The sequence below is a fragment of the Erithacus rubecula genome (assembly GCF_903797595.1).
Source record: "Erithacus rubecula genome assembly, chromosome: 13".
Taxonomy (NCBI): Eukaryota; Metazoa; Chordata; class Aves; order Passeriformes; family Muscicapidae; genus Erithacus; species Erithacus rubecula.
In genome coordinates, this window is record NC_136665.1 from 15,884,899 (window position 1) to 15,901,119 (window position 16,221).

At 39.6% G+C, this 16,221-nt stretch overlaps 1 protein-coding gene across 1 annotated transcript; it reads right to left on the minus strand.

The window, feature by feature from the left end:
- Positions 1-409: 409 nt before the first annotated feature.
- TMF1 (TATA element modulatory factor 1) lies at positions 410-15,995 on the minus strand. The gene is made up of 17 exons (XM_079317428.1): positions 15,694-15,995; positions 12,551-13,791; positions 11,621-11,724; positions 10,651-10,777; positions 9,644-9,749; positions 8,852-8,994; positions 8,037-8,203; positions 7,734-7,890; positions 7,207-7,299; positions 6,446-6,602; positions 5,523-5,715; positions 5,208-5,277; positions 5,032-5,124; positions 3,951-4,061; positions 3,335-3,481; positions 2,903-3,028; positions 410-2,082 (listed from the first exon to the last, which is right to left on the minus strand). The coding sequence occupies exons 1-17, from the start codon at positions 15,833-15,835 to the stop codon at positions 1,939-1,941; spliced, it is 3,321 nt and encodes a 1,106-aa protein (XP_079173554.1). The 5' UTR covers positions 15,836-15,995; the 3' UTR covers positions 410-1,938.
- Between the last annotated feature and the right edge of the window lie 226 nt (positions 15,996-16,221).

Here is a 16,221-nt window from a genome sequence, read left to right on the forward strand (position 1 = left end):
AAGATTGTAAAGAAAAAAGGTGAAAACCAGGAAGTTATTGATTCACTGTAGTAGATAAAAGCTGAATTTTTTTTCTTAAGAAAAGGCTGAACGAACCCTTGTACATCATAATTCCAAATCAGTAAAACTCCAGCAAGTGTTTTTATATGGACTGATTTTGCCTAGGTTTGATTGATTTTGTTTAGGATTGATTTGCTTAGGTGTGGGGTTTCTTAGAAACTTAGAGCAACCAACCATGCTTTAATATGAAGGTAAATGCTAAATTCTGAGGTTTTTAATATGAAGGTAAAATGTTAAATTCTAAGGTTTTTAGAAGAAAAAACATACCACCATGGTTTCCAAAACTGAAATAAAGAGGGTGATTCCCTCCCACTTCCCAATTCAAAAAAAAAAAAAAAAAAAAAAAGGATGAGAAAAAAGTATTTTTATTAAAGCAGTTAGAATTTTCTATGACAGATAGGGAGTTACAACAAATTAAAGTGTTCTGGCTCTATGGCTTTAATGAAATCCTCACAGAGCAACTGCCTGAATCTCCAATCAGACTTGGATTTTCCATTAACACTCCCTTGCCTGTGTAACTTCAGGGACTAACCATTCTCCCAGTGAGGAATAAATCCTTAAGACCCATAGTAAAATCATATTACCAAGAGGCATTTCCCCAGAAGCAACTCCTCATCCTTCACATCCTTTGTCTGTCAGGCCACTTGAATACTCAAGCAGGAAAAGAGCTCCCAAATTACAACGTGCACTGGTCTGGGAAAAAAACCCCTCTCCCAACAGAGGCACTGGTGTGATAAGCAAAGAATTCCAACTGCCCAGTATTTCACACGAGTAGGTTCTGAGATGCAGCAAAATATTTGCTCTCTGGAATGCAGAGAGGAAGAGGAAAGCAGCTTCTCAGCATTCCCAAGGGTCCCATTGAAACATTTCCTCTGACATTACCAAAAATGCAGCTCAGCTCCAAGTCATGTGAGTGCTGCTTGACCAATACCTTGCTTAAGGAATGCCATGAGAAATACTCTGCAGCCACTGGAGACTTACTGGAAAACTATTATTAAGCCACAGTTCAATTCTACAAGAAGTCTAACCCTTGCCACTTTTATAAAAGGAACCATGAGATCTACAGCAATTTATTTTTAAAAAATCAGTTTCCTGCATTCTTATGAACTGTCCTAGCTACTGTCAAAAATCAGCTACTAAATCTAGAACAGATATTTAATATATTTCTGGTGTTAGAAGTTGAACACATTTATCATTACAAGCAGAGCTGTTGTCTCCAGACTGCTCATGAGAACATAAGCAATAGACAAAATGAAGCTGTCATTTGAAGTCTCATCTGAGTCTCACACTCTGCTTTAGAGGATTTAGTGTAGTCAGAGTAATCAGATTTGTCTAAGAATAATCACCCTGACACATTCAGATGTTGTAAGCACAAATCTAAGGTTTTCCTGTCATAAAAATATCCACCAGTTATGCTTCAGGACAGAAAGTTCTTGCTACTTAGTTATTAAAAATTACCTGATGAGATTTTAGAAAAACTCATATGAACACTTGAGAAAGACTTCTAATGTGATTTTCATAGGTTTACAAAGATTATGAATCAAGGACTGCTTTAGTACTACTCATGCCTTCCAGGGCTGTCTCACAAGCAACCAACAACCATTTTTTCTGCTGTTTATGTAAAATGACCCACCATTTAGCAAAAACTTAAATAAAGGATGACCGAAGAAAAAAAAAATTAAATATTGCACAAATAATTTAACTGCAGACAGAACAGGACACTTAAAGCATTGATTCTTCTGTCAACATATGAACTCTCTTATATAGTCACATTTTCTATAATACAGGGTTTTTTTACAGGACATTTAAATTCAGCATTTACATAAACAGTTATCTTTACAGTCTGTCACCATATAGTGTTAAGAGTTCCATGAGGAATTAATTTTGTCTTTGTTTTAGAAGTTCATCTATCTGAGTCTTGTACATGTTTTTCACATCTTCCAGATCCAGTCGGAGCTCCTCAGCCTCCTCTGCCTTCTCCCCATACATCTGCAGAATGGTGTTGTACCTCTGATCCAGATCCTGCAAGGACACACTTTGTTATCTCATTGGTTTTCCAGCTTTAAGCAAGCTGCTGCTGGGAGAGAGTTTTACACTACCAGGGGAAAGAAATTACCTCAGCATTATCTCATCAAAGTGTAACTGCAGTGAAGCACACATTAAACATTTCAAAAGTACTTTGAGATTTGAATACAGCTAGATTTATATTCTAGATGTTAAAGAAAGACATTCCAAAGATCCTAAGAAGAGTTAGTGCTGGCTTCAGAGGATATACTGAAGCACCCTGAAATTCACTTGCTACAAGCATTAAAATCAGTTAGAAAATTGCACTATTTCTCTACAGGAATGACCAGTTTGGGGAATGTTTCATGAGAAAATTGAACATTCTGTATTCAAAAATTATTCCAAAACTTTTTCAACTATTTGAGTTTCAGTTCCATAGGATTAAATCATTTTTCTTATTTCCTGTATCTCTACTGGATAAATATTCAGCTTCTGCATCAACCTTTCATAAGCCCATGGTATTTATCAAAATCCTCCCTCTACCAAAAAATCCAGTTCCACACAAGTGCCTGAATGATAGAAACAAAAATGGTCTCTCCCTGACTTAGCACAGCACACATTTCCAACAACTGTGTTTTGAAGTGACTCCCTAACCATGGTGTGGGCATTTTTAGATTCTACTATATTAATGAAAAAACTCAAATCAAACAAAAAACAGGCTCTTCAGTCACTTATACTTAGAGACAGATTTGAATATATTCCTAAATTGATAGGACTATTCCTAAGGAAATGCAATTATCTACGTTTTCTGATGAATTTACACCAGGAATGCACTTACCTTTAACTGTGTGCGTAATTTGGGTATTTCCTTCACTTTTTCTTCAAGTTCATCATTTTGATTTGTTAATTTAACCAGCTCTTCTGCCATTATTGATCGAGTTTTCTCCAGGTTTCCTATTTCCAGCTAAGGTAAACACACATAACAAGGAAGAGAAGGAAAGAATTTATTGTATTTATAAAACACCATATCAAAATATATAGTATTTAAGGCTTATTCCTAAGCCAGACTGTGAAACAGCACATCTTAGATCCACTCTCATTTTCTCCTCAAATCTCAGTGTCTTGGGGTTTTTTACTTTTCAGACAGATAAGGGATAGGTCCTTGCTAAAACAAAAAAAGAACCAACAAATCCTTATTGTGCTCACCCCTACACAGCTATACTGGTTCACAGAATTGTCACAAGACTGAACAAGCTTTCTGAAAAGATACCTGTAGATGTGAAATCTCCCCTTCTCTTAGTTTTAGCTGTGACTGTAGGTTTTCAATTACACTTGAGCCTGATCCCATCCTTATTGCATCATAGAGATTGCTCCCACTGGTAGCTATTGGTCCAAACGAGTGATCATGAGGATCATCCTACAAACAGAAGGTTAGAGAAGAAGAAAATCAGACAAGAACATGCCCATTTTGGAATCTTCCCTCTCCTAAATATGACATCATTTAATATTTAAAATTACAGTGTGCTAGGCAAGCATTAAAGCTTGTTTTCAAAACAAAAGCTTGATGTGAATAGGTACAATTTGGGATAGCTCTCTACTGGCAAGTTTCTCCTGACAGTTTTACAGGTGCCATTTAACACTGGCAGCATGAACTGGAGTGCCTTAAGCCAGGAGTGCAAATAAAAATAAACCAGTTGTATGTTTTACACAGACATCTTGTAAGCAGATGTCTTTACATGTTTCTTCACAGGATGTTACCTTGTCTAAGACCAATATACTCTTGAAAAGCCATTTTCTATCTTACTAGAAGTTCTTGAGAAGGAAAGTAAGTGGTCTGTCAAGAAGAAAAAAGCCATTATAGGTGATTTATAGGTGATTTATCCTACCTGTGAGAGAAAAGAGGTCTGAAGACCTGCCATGTCCACCCCACTCATGGAACTGGAGCGGGACATTGAAGGTGTACTTGATACAGTTTCAACTGTAAATGATTTTCGGTCCTTAAAAATAAACAGAGACATCCACTATCACCAGTCAGAAAAAGAAAAAATGTTCACAACATGCTAAAAGAGATTCTATAAATAGCCTCCCTTTTCCACCAAACAACTATAGAACACTATGTTATAGATTTTCTACTTGCCCCATACCTAAAATATATGAAAGTTCAAAACCAAAGAATTTCTGTGCTGTAACAGAGCCTATCTTCAAGATCTCAGACCTTCCAGGAAATTAAGACAGAAGCTGCAAATTACACCAAAAAAAGGTTCTCTTTCAAGTAGCCAAGAGAGACTCAGAGGCAGTTTTGTATGTCCAAATGTATCACAGAAAGAATACCTCACACCTAGAAGAACATCTCTTCTTAGAATTAATGTTAAGTCTTTTTTCTTCTTTTTAAATAAAGTGCATGAATTAAATTCCAGGATTTTTCACATGCTAATAATTAACTGATACCTCTTCAAAACAGACTGGCCCCTTCTTATAGGCAGCATCTACAAGCATGCTCTGAAGGGGAAAGCACTTAGATTTTAGGATTGGAGACAGTAAGGAACAAACAACAGAAATAGCATTACTTGAATACTAACTGTTAATTAGTGGTAATGAGTTTAATGACTACTGAGGATTGTTCAGTGACTTGTGACTTCAGCTAGAAAGCATGTGGAACATTACACACAGTCATGTGAAACAAAACAGGAATTTAGTGGCAGCAATGCTGGTAGCCTAAGCAAAGAAAACAAGTAGCTTCAGAAGAAAAAGGATCCAAGAGTGCTCAAAGAACACAGACTAAGACAACAATCCATATTTTACCTCTTCTCAGGTTAAATAGACTATTCCTCAAAACTTATTTCAATGAGTCTAACACAACACCTATTTCACTGGAAAGATGCTACCAGGTACTAAAAGTTTCAAGTATAGATATCTACTAAAATAAAGACAATATCAGTAAGACTTAGAAATGTTAGATTTTGGCACCTTCTCCTTTGCTGCTTCTTGCACAAGAATAGCCTTCTTCCTCTCCTGTTCAACCTTCATCTTCTCCATTTCTAACTGAGTAGCCAGCAGTGCCTGCAAAGATAAATACAAGCTATTAAATTTCTGCTAGTTCAGATTTCAACCATAACAGAGATTAAAGCTGAACTAGGCAATACCTTTTCTTTCTTTGCATCTTCCAAGGTTTTTGCATACTCATCTTTGAGCCCTTCTAGTTCAACCTCATACCTACAGAGAGGAAGGAAAGGTAAAGTCACTGAACAAGTATTCTCCCCTCTATTCTCTGTACATTCAGATACTTTTAAAACAAACTCAGCTGCAAGGCTACAAAGTGTTATGAATGTAACCCTTTTCTACCTTCAGTGTGAACAAAGTATCCTTAACAACATCTTTGTAACATTCTGCCAACATGTTGCAGACACATATCAACACTCCATTTCACTAGTTATAAAGATGGTGTTAACCAAACTCACCTGCTGTTTTCATTTTCCATTTTCTTCAATTTGTTTCTCTCCACTTCCAGCTGAGCCTGAAGACGAGTATTTTCTTGCCTTAAAAGACTATTCTGAGATTCAGAAGAAGACATCTGAATTTTATTAGCAAGAAGTTCTTCTGTAGCAGCTCGTTCTCTCTCAGCAGCTGCTGCTAGAAGAGTTTGAGACTCACCTAATAGTAAGAAAAGCATGGAATTTAACCTTTTTTGATCAAACATCTAGAATATGAGTAAATAATATATTTACTTACACATCAAAATTGAATTAGAGTGTTTTTTTATATGCAAATAATCTTTGTTTTGTTTTGTAAAAGAAATCAAATATTTGCCACATACAGACAGAGGATCAAAGCAATGCAGAATTAAAAGATTTCAAACTCTTTTAGAATGCAATATACAACCACAACTGCCTCCAGAAAGGAAATAATTTCTTTGGATCCACTTTTGGGCTTTTAATGCTTTTTTTCATTTAAAACTATAGGTTATTACTGTATCAAACAAGTGTATCAACTGTATCAAACATATGTATCACCACCTATGCAGTTAGGTAAGTGATTCCAAACTACAATTTGGCATCTCAGCACCAGGTTCCATACTGGAATACTTTCAGCTTCTCAATGCCTTCAGATGCTGTAAGGACACGTCCACCTTACCCCCTCCACCTTAAAATCTTGTGTTAAGAATGTGTTTTACAGAGAACCAGTGGATTGATTACCTGTCCAAGAATCTTGGCATAACCCCCCATCCCTCCACACCATTTCCTTACAGGAAAACATTTGGTGTTCATTTCTCCTGATCCACCATCTACGCTTTGGGCAAGTGTTAATCCCTTTGGATTTACCTTCACACATCTCACATCTTCCCCCAGAGCCTCACAGCTCAGTGAAAGCCAAACCATCTTACCCAGCCTGTCAGAAAGGTTCTTTTCCAGTTTTTCCCATGCAGAGGTCTGTGCTCCCAGCGTGGCCTGCAGGTTCTCTATCTGCCGCAGGAGGGGCCGTGTAGCAGAGGTAACACTTTGGCTCAGTTCTTGGTTCCTGCCCTCTGCTTCTTGCAGTCTCTGAAATCATAAATTAAATATAATTCAATTCATATGAGGGATTGAAAGATTCATACAGAATTCATCTAAATAAATAGCAGCTGCTTTACTTTCTAAAATTACTGCTTTGCAATCTAACATTCATGTGGTTCAAACTCATGGTAAAGTGTGAAATTCCAAGGGAGATAATAGAACAAGGGCCCAGAAATTCCAAAGCTCTGGACATAATTTGAAGCATTTTGGCAACAATCTATATTCTGGCCCTTAAGAATAATAAAAAAATTCTTGAGAAGCAGATAAAGAGTCATTCAAAAGTGTATTTGCCAGCAATTTCAGACAACTATCATAAAATTAATGTCTGTATTTTGTCTCATATTTAAAAAGGACAGCATTCTATTTAAGAGGCATCATTAAAAATTGTAACATTTTTTCCACTATGTGATTTAAAAAAACATTTCCATTAATATTTTTATTGCTCTTCTCTAAAGGGCAGCCACTGCAGGTAACCAGGAAAATAAAGCCTCTCTTTCAGACTGTTCATGTCATGGTAGCATTTTATTTTTGGTTTTTGGAGACTTCCTTGCAGATGCAAGTTGGCATCATCTGTTTGTTAGAGTTATAGTACCTGCTGTAGTTCACCAATTTCCTGCCGTAAATAATCTTCTTTTCTTGCTGCCTGCTGCTCTGCACGTTGCAATGCCAGCCTCAGGTCTGCCACCTAAATAAACAAGAAATTGTTACTAAACTCTTGCCAAAAGTTTTATCATCACCTATGCCTTGCCACAGTCCCACATTATTTTCAGTGTTAGGACATTTGTTTACAAGTAAAGGCTTCATTTTCGCATGCACACAAATAGTTACACTAATTTATTTATCACTAAAAACTCTAAGAGTACTACAAACTTAACACTGAGCCTAAGTAATTACATTTAGATAAGTAAAATGATAAGTACTTTTAAATAAAATCAGTATTTTAAAGGTTAGCACAACCACCCCTTAATACGGAACTAGCTCCCTGGGGAAGAAATCCTCTGGCTATTTGCTAAGTACACAGAAACGAGCTCTAGCCAGTTCATTACATCAGGTGTACACAGCCCCTCAGCACAGTCACTTGTTGAATTAAAGAGTTTATTGACTGCATTTCAGACCCACCTGAATTGCCAAAGCCTCCTGCTGCTGCCGAGCCTCCTCCTGGGCCTTTTCCAGTGCCAAGCCAAGCTCCTCCTTTGCCTTCATTTCCCGACTTAGGGCTGCTTCCTGAGCCTCACTGTCCTTTGTAGCATTAGCTTTATGAAGATCTGCAAGTTCCCTGGGAAGAAAAAACAAACAAACAAATAAGCCCCAGTACATTTAAATGCCAACAGCATCTTGGCAAATAACTTTGTTACATTCAAATATTTCACAAGTATTGCACAAGAAAGAGCCACAATCTGAAGGTGTAATCACTTTGCTTACTTGTATGCACTGTCGAGTGCTGCCTGCACACTCCTGTTCTTTTCTTCAAGTTCCTCCACTTCTGCCTGAAGTTTAGCAAGATCCTTTTCTTGTCTCTCCACAACACTGTTCAGTTGTTTAATGCTGTCTCGATGCTGCTTCTCAAGGTCTTCTTTGCCATCAAGTACCTGTCAGTACAAAGAAGAAACATGAAGCAAACCCCAGGAAGTGGGGCTGACAACACAGCCTGAGGACAGTGACAACAGTGGCAACCAACCTGGGAAAAAGTGACTAAACCCATCTAACATTTGGCAAAAAGAGAAAGTTTTTGCTTCCCTGCCTTCCCCAGAGGAGGGAGCTGCTCTTCATGACAACTCCACATTCTGGGTCTGACAGCCCAAATTTTGGTGAGACAGGTTTTCCAGCTCTCATGGTAACAGCAGTGCAAAGGCAAACAAGCAGCTGAGAAGATCCCTCACTGCAGTTTTACAAGGAGTACACACATAAATCAAACTCAGTGCTCCTATAATGTGAAATGGTGAGACCTTGGCACAGGATACCCAGAGAAGCTGTGGCTACTCCATCCCTGGAAGTGTCCAAGGCCAGGTTGGACAGGGCTTGGAGCAAGCTGAGATAGTGGAAAGTGTCCCTGCCCATGGCAGGGAGGGGCTGGATGAGCTTTAGGGTCCCTTCCAATCCAAACCATTCTGGGATTCTATGACATACAGAAGTCTCCAGAAAATAAAAAAAAATGTCAATTTATCAAGAGGCCCCCCAAAAGGCAAATTTGCAGCTAATATATAAAGCTTAAAAAAATAAATCAACAAATACCTCACCTGTTTTAAATGCTGCAACTCCTCTTCCAATTCCTTAATCTTTTTGCTCTGTTTTGTGTTAGTATTTTCTCTCTCTTTCTCTTTGGCTCTTAATTTCTTAATAATGTTGGAATTGTGCAGCTGCTGTTTGGAAAGCTTTTCACCTGTGAAGAAATTGAATATTAAGCTAGTGCATAGTGGTGATATTCTATGGATTCTCTCTATTCACACCAGCTTTGCTCTTTAATCACATGAAAATAATACTCCAGCAAATATGGAAATACTTATTCTTACAACTTTTCATGCAAGTTCTTAAGTTTACATCTATCTAATCCTGAGATATCCTTGCTACACTGAGCTACAGTGAGATAGGATAGGATGTAAAAGGTTTTGAAAATAAAGCAAGTGAGCTCACCACGTTAGGAAAAAAACCAAAATTACCTTCTCATTTAGTATCTATATTTTACTTCCAAAATTAAAAAGCATTAAAGGAGACACTGTAGAAATGCCATGAATAATGCCCTTGTTAGATTTCTTCCAAATGGAACATGCAATGTTGTTCTGCACACACTGGTTTTATCTCCCAGAACCTTTTAATGCATCTTGCAGGAAGTACCTCTCCAGGCATCTGAACCTGCCTGACCCTTCCTGTTACTCTTTGCTAATCACTAAATGCTTCAAACATTCAGAAATGTCCAACATGCTCCCAATTTTGCACTTTTTCCCCACACAAAGAAGGTTTGTATGCAAGGCCAGTACATTTCCAATTATTCTACATGTTTTCACTACCAAAAAAAAAAAGGTAATTCTCACCTTCCTCCATCAATCCTTTGATTTGCTCTTCCTTTTCTTTCAGTAATTCAGCAGTTTCATTGGTATTAAGTCTAGTAGCCAATTCCTCTTTAACAGTCTTTACTTCCTAAATAATAGGATAAAATACTTAGGATTTTTATTAAAATACATGTAGGGAAAAAAACAAAGTGAGTTACACTGATTACCTTCTTCTTCTGCCCTTCCTCTCAAAATGCTTTGCTTGGAAAACAATTTAGGTTGGAAGGGAGCTCTGGAGATTATCTGATCAAAACAGATTGCTCAGAGCCTTATTTCACCAAGTTTTAAAAACCTCCTAGCATTGAGACTCTGTAAATCCTCTGCACAATTTGTTCCAACTTCCCCATCCATTTAATTTTCTCAAAGCTTTTGCAATAGAGAAAAACCAACCTGTCCCATTCACATGTAGATACTGAATATTTTTTCTAGTCCAACTCACTGCTATGCCAACACAGTGACAAACAGCTGCAAGGTATTTGTTTTCCAGTTAGATCTGAGTTTTCTTTTTGCATTAAGCTAGAGAAATGAAATGCTGTGACATCAGGTCAAGAACATTTAAACCCCATAAACTTCACTGCTGCAGATTTCTTTGCTTGTTCCAAATCAATCTGTCATCAGCCTTTAATTTCCCTACCAGTTAATCCTCTAAAGAAGCCATTCTCATTCTCCACCCCTTCCTCCCATCCTCAGGCCATTCTGCCTCATCAATACAAATATATATTTGGTACAAGGAAAATGAGAGCACACATTAAATATTTTTTTTTTTTTCCCAAACCAGACCAACTTAAATGAGTTCCCCAAGTTCACAGCATGGATGCAAGAGCACAGATGTAAACACCAAGTAGCCTGTATGGCTGGAGTCAGCTCATGTGAGTTATTAACAGCCTCATGCTTTTCCCTGGATTAATGTTTACTATTTTTTTCCTCAAGAAATTCAATTGTGTCATAAAATAATAAATATTAATTTCAGGGAAAAAAAAGCAAATTACCTTTTTAGCTGCATCTCTCTCTTTGCAGGCTAGTTGGAGCTTCTTCTCAGCATCTGCAATTCTCTGAGCAAACTCCTCCTTAAGAGATGAAAGGCTGTTGCTCTCTTCCTTCATCCTAAACATTTCACTGCATTTAAAATGAATATTTAAGAATAGCTGCATGCTTATGTGACACTCCAAACTGTTTGCAACAGGTTGTCTCAAATGCTTTTAAAAAGTATTTTAGTTGTATTACACATAAGCAAAAGTCAAAAAACATCACATCTGTATTAGAAGTCCTATCAAAGATCATTATTAATTCAGTAGTTTACCCCTGAAAACAACTAAATGTTTGATTTATCTTAAATGTTTTGCCCCTCAATAAAGTCCTTCTAACCATAACCTGTATAACAGAAAACATAAATAAATAGTTTTTAAAATTAGGATCAATTTAGTCATTAAACAACAGCATCATATATCTCTAAATTTTATAATTCAATATTTGATCAATGAGCTGGTAAATGCAACTTTCAATTTTTCTCCCCTTTTAACCATATTAAATAATTTCAGGTTTTTCCCTACAACCAAACCTTCTTCCATACTTTCACAGCCTACATTTTATACAACAAATTACTTAGTAAATCAGGTTCAAGCCTCTGTATCAGGAAAGTTTCTCTTAATAGCTGAATCCAGTCTTATAAGAAAGATCTGTATTAATAACCAAGACTGATCCTCCACATTTGTCATTCCTACTGCTTGCTTACTGAAAAATCCTTCCCCAGCCTCTTCCTAAAAGACATTGTGACCCCATTGAATAATGTCTTTATAGAAATCCCATCACAGCACATGCAATCATTATTTCCACCTTTCCCAAACAGTGCACATCCCTGTAACCTTTGCTCCAGTCATAAAGCTCCCTGTTTTATCTATTATCTAAGATTTTATTACAGCAAAGTCACAGTTAGAGCACTGAGTATATTTTCATACTTACTCTTTGAGGTTATCATAAGCTTCTTCCAAGCGAGCCCTTTCTTTACTAGTACTTAATAACTGTATTTCCCTCTTCTCCAGCTTCTCAGTTAATGAATCAATCATCTGGAGATTTTATAAATAAAAATCAGATGAATGGGACAATTAAAACAAAAGAGAGGCAGGCTTTCCCTTTCCCCCACAGATTATTAAACTGGTCAGTGTTTCCAGGAATTTGAGGAAGAAGTCAGGGAGGATTCCCATGTTTCTGCACAGAACATAAAGAAACCAGTTTTCTACAGGTGTAGAAATCCTACTAAATCAGCACATGTGGCTCAAGAAAGTTCCTCAACAAGATCATCAACAGTGATATTTAATTATACACTAAGTTTTTAACTAGAGATGATAGTCTACAAAGCCATGGTTTACATTAAGCATTAAGACTCCCAGTGTATTTTACAGAATAATCTCTGTGGGAAGGTCTCTTCTGTGAAACATTACCAAAAAGCAGAATTGCCTTAGATGAGGGAAGAAAAGTTTCACTCAGGGTCAAAAGCTCTTAGTTCACATCCTCAAAATAACTTCTTCATAAAAAGATTTTGGAAAGCTGAATATAGATACATAACAAAAATACAAGAAAATATACAAATGTAAACACCAAAGAATTAAAATAACACATTTGGCTATTAGGCTTCCTGTTTGCCACCCCTACTCACAATTCACAACAATGACAACCAGGGGGATCAGGTGAAACTCACAACTACCTGATCAGAAATTTTACCAGTACTGTTCCACTGCAGGGTATCAGGGACAGTTTTCTACAGGGTCAGATAGTTCAGCATCGAATAATTCATTCAAACAAGCTGATATAAGAGATACAGGACAATGTAAGAAAATGTCAGGAGTATCATTTGCAATTAAAATGTGTGTTTACAATACATGCTTTACTTACCTTTTTAAGCTCTTGCTTCTCAGTGTCCTCTTCTACCAGTTGTTCCCCAGCATCCTGCTGGGGCTCGGCCTCCTCCTTCACAACCTGCTCCTCAACAGTTTGCACAGCAGCAACCAAAACAACATCTGGCTGCTCAGAATTAACAGGGGTTGCACTTCTCCCACTCTCCTCCATCTCAGCTTCCTCAGCATGTAACACAGGAGCATCATTCAAGTTTTCAGATTTATTTTTCAGGCCATCAACCGTTTCTGTCTTTGGCACGGAAGGACTGACAGCGACAGAAGCTGAAGCAGAAGCCCTGCCTGATAACTCATCATCTGAATTTATTTCACTGACACTCCTGCTATCCAAGGACTGCACACTGAATGAATCAATTCTTTCAAAAGCATCTGAGGAGCTGCAGCTCTCAGTCATTTTCTGGAAGTCATCTAAGCGATTATAATCCGCACAGGCAGACGTGGATAAGAGCTGGAACGACGTCTGCATCAGGTGAAGGCTGGATTTGGAATCTGCAGCTTCTTGCCTGGAACTTACTGAGCTCTCACTTATCACACTTTCGTGGTCCAGAACTTCAATATCACTCGTTGTGGAAGTGCCTGAGGAGAAGGTGCTGATGGGAGGTGATGGGGTATTGCTTTGTCTGTCCTCAGTCTTTCTCTCCTTCCCTTCCAAAGCCAGGTCTTTGGTGCCTGCCCCAAGGGGCTGAGAAGTGCCCTCAGGTGCACCTGCTGCTCCATCCCCTCCTCCACTGGATTTTTCAGTAGGAGAATCTTCAGGTTCTTCAAAATTTAGAGCAGACACCTTTTGGTCAGTAACTTCGTTTGTGCTTGCTTCATGCTGGGCATCAGATTTAAGCACAGCATCCTCTTCTGATTTCTCCTTGGGAATATCAAGGCTTTTCAAGTCCAGTGCAGTTACAGAGGAATCCTTCACTTCTTCCTCTGTTGTCACTGGCCCTTCCAGCTGACTGGAGTGTTGAGACTCCTTTAAAGTGCTTTTCACCTCCTCTTTGGGTCGCTGTGATTTGGCTGGAGGTTTGGACACCACTGGGTTTTTCTGTATGCTCTGAACATCTGTGGGGGAGAGAAAGGCACTGAAGAAGTTTTCAGATTCATCCACTACTGTCCTCCTCACTGGCTTTGTGATGGCTGTGGGTGATACTGGCTGATTCTGGGGTTCTGTATTTGAGCTCAAGCCCCAGGAAGAAGTGTCCCATCCTCCACTTATGAGAGAATTTGTTCCTAAAAAAAAAAAACAAAAAGAGGGAGATAGGCAAAAAACCCCAAAACAATTTGAAGGCTACAAGCAAATGCAAATGTGGCCTCCTGCTTCCCTACAGTGAAATGAGTTCAGGCAAAACAACCTGAAAAGCTGTAGTTAAAAGAATTATACTGATTAAAACAGGAGGAAAAAATTACAAGGTCTTACAAATTATCTGCAAGCAGTACATAAACACTTGACACAACATTACAGAAAACAGAGAGGAAAAGCTTAAAGTATTTTCAGGGTTCTTGCCCTTCAGTTTCTGACTGACTTCATTTTTCCTCATACACCAAGCATCAGCATAGAGCTGACAACAAAAATCAGCAGTAGCTCAGCTAAGAATCTTCTCCTGTAGAGAAATACTGAATTGTTCAGTTATGAAGCTGCCCTAAAATATCAACAATTCCAATTATTGCATTTCTTGCAGGTTTTCCAGGACTTGTCAACAGTAGGAACAAGAATTTCAGCATCAAATTTCAGCAGCATCTGAAGAAAGAGAAATCAAAAATATCTAGTTCTGTACCTACAAATATAATCTGGGTAACATAACTATTTCAGGCTACTTAAACACAAACTCTCTATACAGCAGCACTTATTAACAACACTGAGTTATAATATTTAAAGCTGGCTTCCACTTTCAGAAGAGTTGATAGCTGTTGGCCTCAAATCTCAAATTCAGATAATTACTGTTTCCATTGCCCAAAATACTATGAATGTGTGATTTATTACTGACTTATTGCTACCTTGTCCATGATTCAACAGCTTCACAAAAATCTCTGAGCTAATTGTGACATTCAGAACATATTTTGACATCTCTTAAAGTCTGTTTTCCCTGAAAACCAGATGCAGGCTGACCTTTGCTGCTCTTCTTATGAATTTCAGAACTGCCATAAGTACTAACTAAGATATAAATCAAATTTTAAAAGCAACTGGACAAGTCTAAAGCTTTGAGAAATTTAGCATGACAGAGTTTTCCTTAAACAATTCTTGCATTTTAAGATGACACCAGACTACTTACATGACTGCCAAGCCCCCAAAGGGACAAAGACATCCCAAAGTGACCTTTGCTGAGCAACCAGCCTGGAAAACATTTTCAGTTGTTCCAGCTTTCAGTTTTCAGAAAGCTCACTCTGCAGTGGCTTCACCTGAAAATAATCTCCTCCTCCAAATACACATAGTTCTAGATATAGTTGTAGCAATGACACTGATTCCAGATTATTTGGTTTCCCATCCTTTTTTTATTATTATCTTTAAGATATTATTTAGGGGGAGTTTCTAATAAGAGGACTCCTTTTTGCTCTTTCTTTTTCAAACAGCACCTTAGGGCTGACCATTCTTTCAGGTTCTCCATTAGCACACGCACAGGGGAGACATTTCCTCATAGCCATGACAACTTTTCCACCAGCACGTTCCTTTCAACAGATGTTGGAGGATTATGAACTGGGAGCAATAAAAAGTGGAAACTTCATTTGGTTTACATGGACCAGAATTTCAGCTTCTATTCTGCCCTTGCTGTTGCAAAGAGCGAATCCTCTCTGAAGGATGCACACCTCTGAAAAGAGCATGATTCCCACTTTTTTATTACTGAGCAGTTTTTACTCAGGAAAAAAAAAAAAAATGCCTCGAGAAGCAGGGATATGCAGCTCAGTGCTACCCACATTAAAAGCAGGACATTGGTGACACCGAGCTGAGCCTGCCCCGGCTTCGTGCCGGCATCACCGCGCACGGGGGGAGCAGAATGTGGATTAGATAAACTGGGGGCTCTGAATTGTATAATTCGGGGTTTAGGGCGGGGGTTAAACCTCCCCAAGGTAAGCGGGACTCAGCGGAGGAGGCGGGCGAGGCGAAGGGCCGCGAGGCTCGGCACGGTCCGCCCTTACCGTCACCGTAGTCGGGGATGACGGCGTCGGGCCAGGGGCTCTCCTCGGCCTGGATGTCCAGCACCCGGTCGATGGATTTCTGCGCCTGCGACAGCGCCTGCTTGGCGAAGCTGGACAGCTGCGAGGCGTTGAACCAGCTCATCCTCGGCGGCTCGGCGGTTCCCCCGCTGCCGGCGGGGCCGGGCCGGGCCGGCGCTGAGGGAGAGCAGCGGAGCGGAGCGAGCGGGCCCCGCGCAGGCGCCGCCGGATCCACGTCGCACCCGGGCCCGGCGCAGCCGCGGCCGGCCCGACACGTCCGGGAGGCGGGACCGGCACCGGGCCTGCCCTCACCGCGCCCCCGAGCGGGGACCGGCACCGCGCCGCCCTCACCGCGCCCCCGAGCGGGGACCGGCACCGGGCCTGCCCTCACCGCGCCCCCGAGCGGGGACCGGCACCGCGCCGCCCTCACCGCGCCCCCCGAGCGGGGACCGGCACCGCGCCGCCCTCACCGCGCCCCCGAGCGGGGACCGGCACCGGGCCTGCCCTCAC